Source organism: Lithobates pipiens, unplaced genomic scaffold (genome assembly GCF_037356315.1).
Source record: "Lithobates pipiens isolate NorthernLeopardFrog02 unplaced genomic scaffold, aLitPip1_a1.2 Scaffold_35, whole genome shotgun sequence".
NCBI classification, from domain to species: Eukaryota; Metazoa; Chordata; class Amphibia; order Anura; family Ranidae; genus Lithobates; species Lithobates pipiens.
Window position 1 is genome coordinate 22,615,057 of NW_027507811.1, and position 12,591 is coordinate 22,627,647.

The following is a 12,591-nucleotide window of genomic DNA, read 5'->3' on the forward strand; positions in this document are numbered from 1 at the left end:
TCTGATACTGTAGGTGGAAATGGTGATGTCCACGTTTATGCTATAAGCTTTCGAGCCTGAAATAGGCTCCTTGTTGTTGATATACTGTATTTCCCCCGGGATTCCCAATTCATCCAGGATACCCAAAAGGCACCCCCCCCCCCCCCCGACTCTGGAGACAGCCTGGTCCCGAAAACATTATTGATCATTAATACCACATCATACCAGCAACCGTGGAGTTTAGGGCATCTCTATAACATATGGATCAAGTTAGCTAGGGGCTCCTTTTACATCTGGGACATTGGGCTGCATCTCTACATTTCTATTTAAATAGTTTCTCTGGTGTGTAGTGAGCCCTGTGTAATATAAATAATTGTGTTAAGTTTTGTGTTGGGGATAGGGATGCCAGAGGTGTTACCGATAATGCCAATGCTCATTGTTCATCTGAGATTGGCCCTATATCGCAAGACCAGGCTGACCTTGCTGGTATGTTCACAGCTCCTTTTAAAATTTATCATATAATTGTGATATAAGACCCATTCTTCTCTGCTTTTTCCACCAGGGCTATTACCTCTGATTTATTAAATTTCAGTTCATGCGATCGATCCTGTGCTTGTAATGCATGCCTAAGCTGTAAAAATTTAAAGAATCTTTGATTTGGGATATTATTCATTTCTTAGTTCAGTCGAGGTTTTTAATCATATCTTCCTGGAATAGCTGTATCATATAGCTAGTCCCTTAAGCCTCCAAACCCTTCCATTTTCATCAATTGCCCATAACTACTATTATTCCATATAGGGGTATATAACGCATAACCCTTTATTTCCGTAATTGTTTTCATTTCCTGCCATACCTTTTCAAATAATTTACTCGTAACAAACCGCTTGTCGGACATTTGATTTCTCGTCTCATTGTCATCATTGTGAGTTCTAGTTCCACCTATCTGATGGTAAGGGATGGTGTGATCTTCCTGTGTGGAATCCAGAGGACAGGGACATCTCTCTGGTGGGTTCCCATTACTGGATCCATCTGTAGGAAACACACACACTGACTGAATACATTGTTTCTATGTGTTTATCAGATGATGGGGGATCTAGGTGGAGCCTCCGTACTGCTCTCTCCTTTACAATAAAGCCTCCTCTTACCCGGTGATGTGAGGGGCGGCTGATCCTCCACGATGACGTCCTTGTAGAGATCCTTGTGTCCTTCTAAATACTCCCACTCCTCCATGGAGAAATAGACAGTGACATCCTGACACCTTATAGGAACCTGACACACACAATGATACAGTCACCATCCAGACACATCCCTTGTCTGTTACTGGATAATGTCCCAGAATTCCCACCACCGCTCACCTCTCCTGTCAGCAGATCAATGATCTTCTGGGTGACTTCTAGAATCTTCTTGCCACTGGTTTCCTCTGTTGTCAGGCAGTGAGGTAGAGGAACTGTGATGGGTGTCCTATGAAGACAGCTGCTGGGTGTTAAGGGCTCATCACATGTTTTCTTTACCACCATATAGTCCTATGTAAAGGGATATTTACCATTATCACCACAGAGTTCCCAGAATCCTCCCCACCCCTCCAGTCAGGTCCGTATTTATCTCATGTCACGTGACCCTACCAGAATCCTCCTCACTTCTCCGGTCAGGTCTGTGTTTTATTAATAGAGGTAAGCATGCTGTCATGTGACCTCCCAGAATCCTCCTCACCTCTCTGGTCAGCAGGTAGATGATCTCCAGGGTGAGGTCTAATATCCTCTTAGTCACATGGGTTTGGTCTACGTCCATTCTCCTTGAGGTAGTCATGAGATGCTCCTTTCTGTAGAGAAATTAACAAGAATTATCTGGACTGTACTGGGCTCCTCGTTCCTCCATAATTCTCACCCCTTACACGGATATTATTTTGCGGGGTTCTTCCATCGCGCTGAAAGTAAACCAAATATTCCCTTTAAATTACAGCTCTAATCAAACCTTTTTTTTAGGTTTGGATTGGCAGCTGAAGACTTAAACCTCCATTGAGGCTTGCTGGATTTAGGGAGAAATTATTTCCCTGGTCATGAGGGTCAAGCCAAAAAAGACGTTAGGGGAGATCAGCCTAATGGGGACATAGACAAATAACAATCTTACACAGGATCTAACCCTTCCAATTTCCATCTAAAAAAATAAAATAAAAATAGAAAATCGGGACACCCCCTATATAACCCTTCACACTCCCAGCTAGTAGTTTTGTAACAAGCAATAAGGAGATTATAGGAACAGAGGAGAGGGCCCTGTGGCCCGTATTGTACTTCAGGAATCAGATTTTACTAGTAATTCACAAATCCTATTGCCCTGATCATATAGTACAGGTAGGGTTGCCACATCATCCCTTTAAACCAGAACGCATATGAATTATACGGGTTCTGAGGCTAATTTATTGCCGATAAGGCACCAAGTTAGTTTAATTATGTGTAATTACGTGTTCGGTTTTAAAAGGGATGAGGTGGCAACTCTACGTACAGGACACAGGCTTCTTTAAATCATTAGGACCGGGAGGTCCAAAAGCAGTCCAACTGAGAGGTGGGCAGCAAAGCAAGCAATGCCAACAGGCTAGGGTTGCCACCTCCACCTCCCTTTAAACCCGAACACATATGAATTACACGGGTTCTGAGGCTAATTTAATGCAGATAATGCACCAAGTGAGTTTAATTACCACCTTAATCTGCCACAGAACCTGTGTAATTAATATGTGTTCGGTTGAGGTGACAACCCTACAAAAGGCCCATATATCAAACAGGGCATGCAGGGCTCAACAGACTCCGAGAGCAGCCCTTACGTCTACAACTGGCACCAGATGAGGCTTGAACATCCAACTGGTAGATCTTACAGGGGTTGTAAAGGTTCGTTTTTTATTTTCTAAATAGGTTCTTTTAAGCTAGTGCATTGTTGGTTCACTGACCTTTTCCTTTGATTTCCCTTCTAAATGTTTTTTTTCTTTGTCTGAATTTCTCACTTCCTGTTTCTCCTCAGTAAACTTCACACCATCATCTGAGCGGTGTTTAGTCAGCCAGAACAGCTTACTGAGGAGGAACAGAAAGTGAGAAATTCAGACAAAGAAAACAAAGAAAAAAAACATTTAGAAGGGAAATCGAAGGAAAAGGTAAGTGAACCAACAATGCACTAGCTTAAAGGAACCTATTTAGAAAATAAAAAACAAACCTTTACAACTCCTTTAAACATGTGAACCAAAGTCCACGTGGCTTTGCAAATAAGAGAAACAGACCTGAAAGGCCTGGTATGAGATTTGGGAGGACCCAATGCCATCTTTTTTTCTTCTGACAATTTTTTTTTTATTGCTTTGGTACCTGTTCCCCAAGTGCCCACCACCATATAGCATTTCCCTGACAATCTCTATTAGCCTAGAAAATGCCCAGAGCCGATTTTTAACATTCGGCTCTCGTTGATTTCAATGGGGTTCAGCTTTGGCACCTGAACTTTAGTCATGTCCGTTGAACCCTGCCCAAGGTAAACTCAAGTACGTTGGACACATCCCTACTCCAATAACATGCTGCCAAGCAGAGATCTGTAAATATAAAATAAGATCTTATTACCTCCTCTTCTGCCAATTCCAGCAATGTCTCCTCTCTACTTCCTCCCGACTCACCTCTCACTCGGAAATTCCTATTTATAACCCTACATCACTTCCTGTTTTTACCTTACATCACTTCCTGTCTGCAGCTACATCACTTCCTGTTTTTACCCTACATCACTTCCTGTCTGTGTGTTCCATTAAGATTTCCAGCTTGTGGAGAAATGCAGAAAGTGGCGCTCACTTCACGTTATACCATCTACTGTATTTCTGAAGCCTCGTTCTTCAATTCTGTAGCATGTTTTATTATGCGACCAGATTATAAATAGTTTAACCACTTGAGACCCGCGGTATAGCCGAATGACGGCTACAGCATGGACCTCCTTTGCCGGGACTACGTCTATTGACATCGTCCCGTGCACGAGCGGCCTGCGTGCCCCCTAAGGGGCGCGCGCGGCGCGCTCTGTGATCACTGATCCAAAAAAAGAGCCGATCACCGGCGGCCGTGATCGGGACATCAGTCCCGATCATGGCCAGCCCTGCCAGTGCCCACCTGCCCCCTGCCACCTGATTAAAAAATAAGTGCCCCCCGTCAGTGCCCATAGTGCCACCCAGCAGTGCCCACAGTGCCACCCAGCAGTGCCCACAATGCCACCCAGCAATGCCCACAATCTGCCTCAACAACGGTGCTGCACCCCAGTGCCACATATCCGTGCCCATCAGTGTCATCTACCAGTGCCCATCAGTGCCGCCCATCAGTGCCCAGCAGTGCCACCTATCAGAGCCACCTATCAGTGCCACTTATCAGTGCCCATCAGTCCCATCTATCAGTGGTACCTATCAGTGCCCCTTAGTGCCACCCATCCGTGCCACCCTATCTGTGCCTATCAGTGCCGCCTTATCTGTGCCCATCAGTACTGCCTTATCTGTGCCTATCGGTGCCACCTTATCTGTGCCTATTAGTGCCGTCTTAACTATGCCTATCAGTGCCCACCAGTGCAGCCTATCAGTGCCCACCAATGCAGCCTATCAGTGCCGCCTCATCAGCACACTTCAATGAAGGAGAAAAATGACCTGTTTGCAAAATTTTATAACAAACTATTAAACATGATTTTTTTTTTTTTTTTTGCAATTGTCATTCAAAGTACATCAGCGCTGAAAGCTGAAAATTGGTCTGGGCATGAGGGGGGTTTAAGTGCCCAGTAAGCAAGTGGTTAAAACCAAAGTGATGGAAAAAGATAACATAAAACACATACCTCCCAACATTTTGAGATGTGAATGAGGGACACCTACTTGCAAACGTATGCAGGCATAGGACACGCCCCCTGACACACACCCTTAAAGTAGAATTAACCAAAAAAAGGTTAATAAAATCCACAAGGACTTTTTTTTACCACTACTATTCCTTTATATTGGCTTTTTAATTTACAAATGTAGCAATTTAGAAATTGGATGAAAGGTTTAGCAGCAACAATTTTGAAAGATAAAAAGTGCATTTTAGATGCAACTATATGGATCAGACCAAAATGAGGGGCAAAAAGGGACAGAGGGAGTTGCTCCAAATCAGGGACAGTTGGGAGCTATGTAAAACAACAATTTGATAGCATAATAAAACTCATTATTATTGTAGCGCTAACCCCGCAGGAGCTGCTGGTTACCGATTCCCACTATTCCTGCACAGCCAGGCAACACACATTTCCAACTTGCATCCAGAACCAAGAAATCAGTCCATGGGTTTGTTTTTGTTCTTTTATTGGGGAAAAGTACTCTGATAGGGTATAGGGATTATGGGAAGGCCAACTTGACTTGAAGAACAAGAGATGAGGCCAACTTCCTTCTCTATGTTCAAAAAATGAAGATCCTGTACTGTACTCCCTCCAGAATAATCGCAGTCTATGGATCAGTGGCAAAGTTCTTTAGTCTCCTTTGGTGAAATGTCCCAAACTGTATGCAGGAGTATAGTGTCTCCTCAGTAGAGCCTCACACAGTCCTGAAACTTGTAGATACTACCAGCCCACCTGGCTGCTTGACTACCAGCCCACCTGGGGCTGCTCTGAAGTACGCCCCAGGACAAGGGATCAGGATTTAGCACAACGCTGTCCTTTGTAAAGTATATTACGTCTGGTAGTCTTTCCCCTGGTATGCCCCTGGGTATGCTGAGGTACTTGCGCTGTCCTTTGCTTTCTATTGCACTGGGCAAGACTTCTGTTTAGGCCTCAAACTGAAGAGATCTTCCCATGCCAGCCTGGAAATCCAAAGGTAAAGAATACTCCTCTCTTTTGCCGCGTACACACGATCGGAATTCCGGACAGAAAAAAACCGATGAGAGCTTTCCATCGGAAAATGCGACCGTGTGTATGCTCCATCGGAATTTAGCTGTCCGAATTCCCGCCAGCCAAAAATTTATAGCATGTTCTCAATTTTCCCGACGGAAAAACGTTCTATCTGTAATTCCGATCGTGTGTATGCAATTCCGACACGCCAAAAATCACGCACGCTCCGATTCAACTACAAGACAGAAGCTATTGGCTACTGGCTATTGAACTTCCTTTTTCTAGTCCCGTCGTACGTCACTGTGTTATAAACGATCAGAATTTGGTGTGACCGTGTGTAGGCAAGACAGCTTGAGCCGAATTCCGTCAGGAAAACCATCAGAGCTTTTTCCGACGAGAATTCCGATCGTGTGTACGTGGCATTAGGCTTCCTTCCTTCCTTTCCTCAGCTCCAGCCTGAAGGCAGAGCCCCCACACTCCGGGGTTCCCCTCCCAGGCCACACAACAGCAACCTCAGCACTCCATCTTCTACCCGACTCCCCTGCTGGCCAGGCTCCACCATATTTAAGGGCTGACCCCAGCCACCCTCACAGGCCCCTTGCCTTGGGTTTGGCCAGATTCCCTCAAGTATGCAGATCAGTACCTCCTGGTCTTCACCCACTAACTTCCAGATGCTTCTCAAAGCTTCTAGATTCAGGGGGAGGTACCAGAGACCTACCCTGTAAAGCCGTCCAGAATGATCTGCAGTAACCCGACCTACTTACAACTGCAAACACAATGGCCTGATGAAGGGGCCTTGTGTGCCTCTGACATGTTTATATAGCACCAACCGCTTACGCAGCACTTTACAATACAGTTTAATACAGTATCAACTAATACTACATCAAACCAAAACTGGGAACAGGGATGTGGTGAAGAGACTCCTGCCCCCATAAACTTGGGGACAAGGTGTATTGCAAGGAAGTTGGGGAGATTTCCTAGCAAGTTACCCCCCCACCACCCCATATTGAGGGCATGTGGTCTAGTATTGTTCAAGAGGGGTAGGAGAACATGCTACATGCTCACTGCCTCCCCCCCCCCCCCCCAGGGTCTTGTATGAATTTTGGAAGGGAACCTACAGTTTTTTTTTGCATTGGGCACCCCTTAAAATACATAGCAGACCCTCATCTAGGATAAGGATCTGGTTTAGCTGGAGGGATGGATTTTGAACAAAATCCATCAGATCCCTTAGTAAAAGCACCTAACATAGCAAACAAAAACACTGGCTAGGCACACAGTTAACCCTTTGATCGCCCTAGATGTTTAACCCCCTTCCCAGCCAGTGTCATTATTACAGTGACAGTGCATATTGTTTAGCACTGATCACTGTATTAGTGTCACTGGTTACCGCAAACTGTCAGCTAGTGTCCGACTGTCCGCCGCAATGTCGCCGTCCCGCCATTTTTAGTATAATAAAAATAAATAAAAATTACCAGGATATATATCCCATCGTTTGGAGACGCTATAACTCTCACGTAAACCAATTAATATTCGCTTATTAGGATTTTGCTTTTACCAAAAATATGTAGCAGAATACATATTGGCCTAAACTGATTTTTTTTCCATCTTTTTTATTGGCTATGTTTTATAGCAGAATGTAAAAAATATTGGTTTTTTTTTTCAAAATTGTCGCTCTTTTTTTGTTTATAGAGCAAAAAATAAAAACCACAGGAGGTGATCAAATACCACCAAAAGAAAGCTCTATTTGTGGGAAAAGAATGACGTAAGTTTTATTTTTGTACATGGTCGCACGACCGCACAATTGTCAGTTAAAGTAACGCAGTACCATATTGAAAAATACGGCCTGGTCATGAAGGGGGGTAAATCTTCCGGGGCTGAGGTGGTTAAAGCTCTCATAGACTTCAATGGGGTTTGGCACTATAGTCGGGGGTTCACACATGCCCTCTATTGTTCAGCAAATATCCAGCAGAGCTGGAGATGACGTTTCGTTTTGCCATAGCGAACGGTAGCGAGCTTCAAGGACATTGAGTACAGAAAGTCTTCCTTCGATGGAACGTTTCCCGCACTCATAACAACAAAGGCCCCTCACCAGTGTGAATTATCTGATGTCTGCAAACATTCCCCGCACTCTGATCAGGAGAATCACCGTTTTTCTGTGTGAATTCTTTGGTGTCTAAGAAGGTCATTTTTCTCAATGAACCGTTTCCCGCATTCTGAACATAAGAAAGGACGATGGCCTGTGTGTATTCTCTGGTGTCTAAGAAGTCTCCCATGCTCAGCAAAGCACTTCCCGCACACTGAACAAGAAAAAGGACGCTCCCCCGTGTGAATCCTCTGGTGTATAACAAGCTTTCCTTTCCCGGTGAAACCTTTCCCGCACTCTGAGCATGAATATGGACGTTCGCCAGTGTGAATGCTCTGGTGTGCAGTAAGTTTTTCTTTATCACTAAAACACTTCCCGCACTCTAAACAGGAAAAAGAACGTTCGCCCGTGTGAATCCTCTTGTGCCTTAGAAGGTCTGTCTTCTGAATGAAACATTTCCCGCACTCTGAACAGGGATAAGGACGCTCACCCGTGTGGCTTCTCTGGTGTACAGTAAGTGTTCCTTTCACAGAGAAACATTTCCCACACTCGGAGCATGAAAAAGGACGCTCGCCGGTGTGAATTCTCTGGTGTGTAGTAAGTTTTTCTTTGCCACCGAAACATTTCCCGCATTCTGAACAGGGATAAGGACGCTCACCTGTGTGTCTTCTCTGGTGTACAGTAAGCGTTCCTTTCACAGAGAAACATTTCCCGCACTCTGAGCATGAAAAAGGACGCTCACCCGTGTGAATTCTCTGGTGTATTATAAGTTTTTCTTTACCACCAAAACATTTGCCGCACTCTAAACAGGAAAAGGGACGCTCAGCTTTGTGGATTTTCTTGTGTCTTAGAAGGTCTCCACGTTGAATGAAACATTTCCGGCACTCTGTACATGAATAGGGATGCTCAACCGTATTACTTTTCTCATGTTTAACAAATGCTACGTTACCACACACTACACATAGAGATTCCTTGGAATCAGATGGATCCATCGTTCTTCCCATAGTATGCGATCTCAGATGGACATCTGGAGTAACAGTATGTGATTGGTCAGACGATTCTTTAGGGTTAGAGGGATCCATTGATATCTCCATATGGTAAGGTTTGAGATGTATGTTCTGAGTAATATTTTCTTCCGTATAACAGTCTGAAGATGAAATAAGATGTCTCTCTGTCGTATTCCTGACATAAGTCCCATCTGTTGGAAAGCAATTGTTAAATTGTTTTAAAAAGTATTCATCACGTCTTCCATTTAGTCATATATTGTATATCCACACTGGACCTTTCATATGGTGTACAGTATCTCCTCCTCATTTGTTGGGAACATGACATCATAGTGAGGAATGGAGATGGACCTTTCATATGGTGTACAGTATCTCCTCCTCATTTGTTGGGAACATGACGTTATATTGAGGAATGGAGATGGACCTTTCATATGGTGTACAGTATCTCCTCCTCATTTGTTGGGAACATGACATCATAGTGAGGAATGGAGATGGACCTTTCATATGGTGTACAGTATCTCCTCCTCATTTGTTGGGAACATGACGTTATATTGAGGAATGGAGATGGACCTTTCATATGGTGTACAGCAGGGGTTGACAAATTTGCTTGGAATCTAGGAGCCAGCTAAAAAAGTTAGGAGCCGGGTCCGTGACGGCGATCTGGACCTGTCCCTGGCCTGACATGGAGACAAGTGAGGGGAAGATAGCCCCAAGCCCCTCACCTGTCTCCAAGTCATTGCCCCCCATAGCTCTTAGAGGGACATTTTATTTATTTTTTCAAATGACAATTTTTTTTTTTAAATTGCATTTTAGTGTAAATTGAGATGTGAGGTCTCTCTGACCCCAGATCTCATATATAAGAGGACCTGTCATGCTTTTTTCTATTACAAGGGATTTTTACATTCCTTGTAATAGGAACAAAAGTGACACATTTTTTTTTTTTTTAAAGAACAGTGAAAAAAATAAAAATAAAAGTTAAAATAAAAAAAAAAATACAGAGACCTCCTCTGTAACTTAAAAAGTGCAACCTGTAGAATTTTTTAAATGTCGCCTATGGAGATTTTAAAGGGTAAAAGTTTGTCGCCATTCGATGAGCGGGCGCAATTTTGAAGCATGACATGTTTGGTATCGATTTACTCTACGCAACATTATCTTTCACAATATTAAAAAAAAATTGGGCTAACTTTACTGTTGTCTTATTTTTTTTTTTTATTAAATACATTTTCCCCAAAAAAGTGCGCTTGTAAGTCCGCTGTGCAAATACGGTGTGACAGACAGTATTGCAACGACCACCATTTTATTCTCTAGGGTGTTAGAATAAAATATATATATATAATTTTTAGGGGTTCTGAGTAAAGGGAAGGAAGATAGGCTGGCAGGCAGGGAAAATTAGCATTGCATCCATTAGCATTGCTGGTTGTAATTCCAACGGCCACCACAAGAGGGCGCCAGATTACAGAAGGAACCATAGGATCGTAGAAGGCCTCAAAGCCGGGGGCTAAATTACCGGCCGGCGGCGGCGCGGCCCGACGCGATCGCGCCGGGGGGGGGGGCCGCGGAGACAGCATACCCCCAGCTGTGCTGCCCCAGGCGCCAGGTCTGGAATTCTAGTCGCAAATGCGACCGGGCGCCCGGGTTTTGTCGAGCCCTGGTGTACAGTATCTCCTCCTCATTTGTTGGGAACATGACGTTATATTGAGGAATGGAGATGGACCTTTCATATGGTGTACAGTATCTCCTCCTCATTTGTTGGGAACATGACGTTATATTGAGGAATGGAGATGGACCTTTCATATGGTGTACAGTATCTCCTCCTCATTTGTTGGGAACATGACGTTATATTGAGTAATGGAGATGAACCTTTCATATGGTGTACAGTATCTCCTCCTCATTTGTTGGGAACATGACGTTATATTGAGGAATGGAGATGGACCTTTCATATGGTGTACAATATCTCCTCCTCATTTGTTGGGAACATGACGTTATATTGAGGAATGGAGATGGACCTTTCATATGGTGTACAGTATCTCCTCCTCATTTGTTGGGAACATGACGTTATTTTGAGGAATGGAGATGGACCTTTCATATGGTGTACAGTATCTCCTCCTCATTTGTTGGGAACATGACGTTATATTGAGGAATGGAGATGGACCTTTCATTTAGTCTTTTCTCCAGTAGATTTTTTGTGAGGTTTACTTGATGGATATTTGTTTTTTGTTAACCCACTAAATTACTTATATACACATACTTTGTACTCATAGAAGTGCAAAGAAAACATTGTGGTTTCAGTATTTAGTGTTTATTACTTACTTGTGTCCATATGTAGAGAAGATTCCTCCTGTTCACTTTTCATAATCATCTCCCCCTCCTCCATAGACTGCTGATCTCCACTCACCAACCTCTCTTCTTCTTCTTCTTCTTCTTTATGTTCAAGTTTGATATCTTCCAGATTTACACCCTAAACCCCAATGATGATAAAATGGAAAATTCCTATCAAAATACTTACCGTAATTTTCCTTTCCTGATGGACTCCATGGCAGCAACGTGTGGGTTAAGTCCCGCCTCCACTACCCATAGGACACTACTCCCATAAATCTTTGCTCCCTGCCCCTGGCCGTGTTCGGTAACTAGCCTACTCCAGCCATTTGGGAGGGAACTCCTGCTGCCATGGAGTCCATCAGGAAAGGAAAATTACGGTAAGTATTTTGATAGGAATTTTCCATTTTCCTGACAGACTCCATGGCAGCAACGTGTGGGAAATAACTCGCCAAACACACCCGGGTGGGCAAAAATGCTGAACAAAAGATTTATTTAACACTGTCGGCCGACAGGACTTTCAAACCAAAATCAACAGAGGATAAGGAAGCTGGCTCAACACAATAGTGAGACATGAAAGTATGAATAGAAGACCAGGAGGCCGCTCTGCAGATTACATCAGGTGCAACGTGGCGCGAAGCCGCCCATGAGGTTGAGAGACTTCTGGTAGAGTGAGCTGTAACCGCCTCAGGAGGAGCCAAGCCCTTCTCTCTATAAGCCCATTGAATTGCCTGAACCACCCAAGCAGCGATGGATCTAACGGAGGCCTTGGCGCCTCTACTTTTCCCGTTAAATAGTATGAAGAGGAAGTCAGATTGACGAAAAGAAGCTGTAATATCCAGATATTGTTTTAGAGTAACTCCCAAATCGAGTGGATGTGGATCTTGACTTCCAGCAGAATTGAAGGTAGGAAGAGTGATTTCCTGGTTTTCATGGAAAACAGAGGTCACCTTGGGATTTGTCCCCAACATCGGAATTAGGACCACCCTATCTGGAAAGAAGGTGAGAAAAGGTTCCTTTGTACCTAGAGACTGAATTTCGGAGATTCTCTTCGCCGAAGTTATGGCTACCAGAAAAGAGGTTTTAAGGGTTAATTCTCTGATTGAGAGCGTTCTGTCAAATTGAGAGAAGAAATCTAGAACCAATGGAAGGTCCCATTTGGGGAATCTAGGCTTCCTTTGTGGCCTAAGCCTGACTGCTCCTTTGAAGAATTGTTGGACCAAGGGATGATTGGCCCATGCGACTCCAGAAAAAGCTGAAATTGCTGAAACCTGGACCCGGAGAGAACTAACCGAAAGGGAGATATCCAATCCTGATTGCAAGAAGCTTAAGACGTCCCGGACTGTCAGGGTATTACAGGAACTGGAC

General features: G+C 43.9%; 2 protein-coding genes across 2 annotated transcripts in view; both read right to left on the minus strand.

Annotated features, from left to right (window-relative positions):
* Nucleotides 1–167: 167 nt before the first annotated feature.
* LOC143956364 (gastrula zinc finger protein XlCGF53.1-like) lies at nucleotides 168–4,671 on the minus strand. Its single transcript, XM_077466583.1, has 5 exons — nucleotides 3,570–4,671; nucleotides 1,690–1,798; nucleotides 1,335–1,502; nucleotides 1,125–1,248; nucleotides 168–1,008 (listed from the first exon to the last, which is right to left on the minus strand). The coding sequence occupies exons 2-5, from the start codon at nucleotides 1,783–1,785 to the stop codon at nucleotides 710–712; spliced, it is 687 nt and encodes a 228-aa protein (XP_077322709.1). The 5' UTR covers nucleotides 1,786–1,798; nucleotides 3,570–4,671; the 3' UTR covers nucleotides 168–709.
* Nucleotides 4,672–5,282: 611 nt separating this feature from the next.
* The window catches only part of LOC143955210 (uncharacterized), a 30,832-nt gene continuing 23,523 nt past the window's right edge, over nucleotides 5,283–12,591 (minus strand). The window contains 2 exon segments of the mRNA XM_077465296.1: nucleotides 5,283–9,101; nucleotides 11,218–11,365. Coding sequence (XP_077321422.1) covers nucleotides 7,963–9,101; nucleotides 11,218–11,365 — 1,287 coding nt within the window. The 3' untranslated portion in view covers nucleotides 5,283–7,962.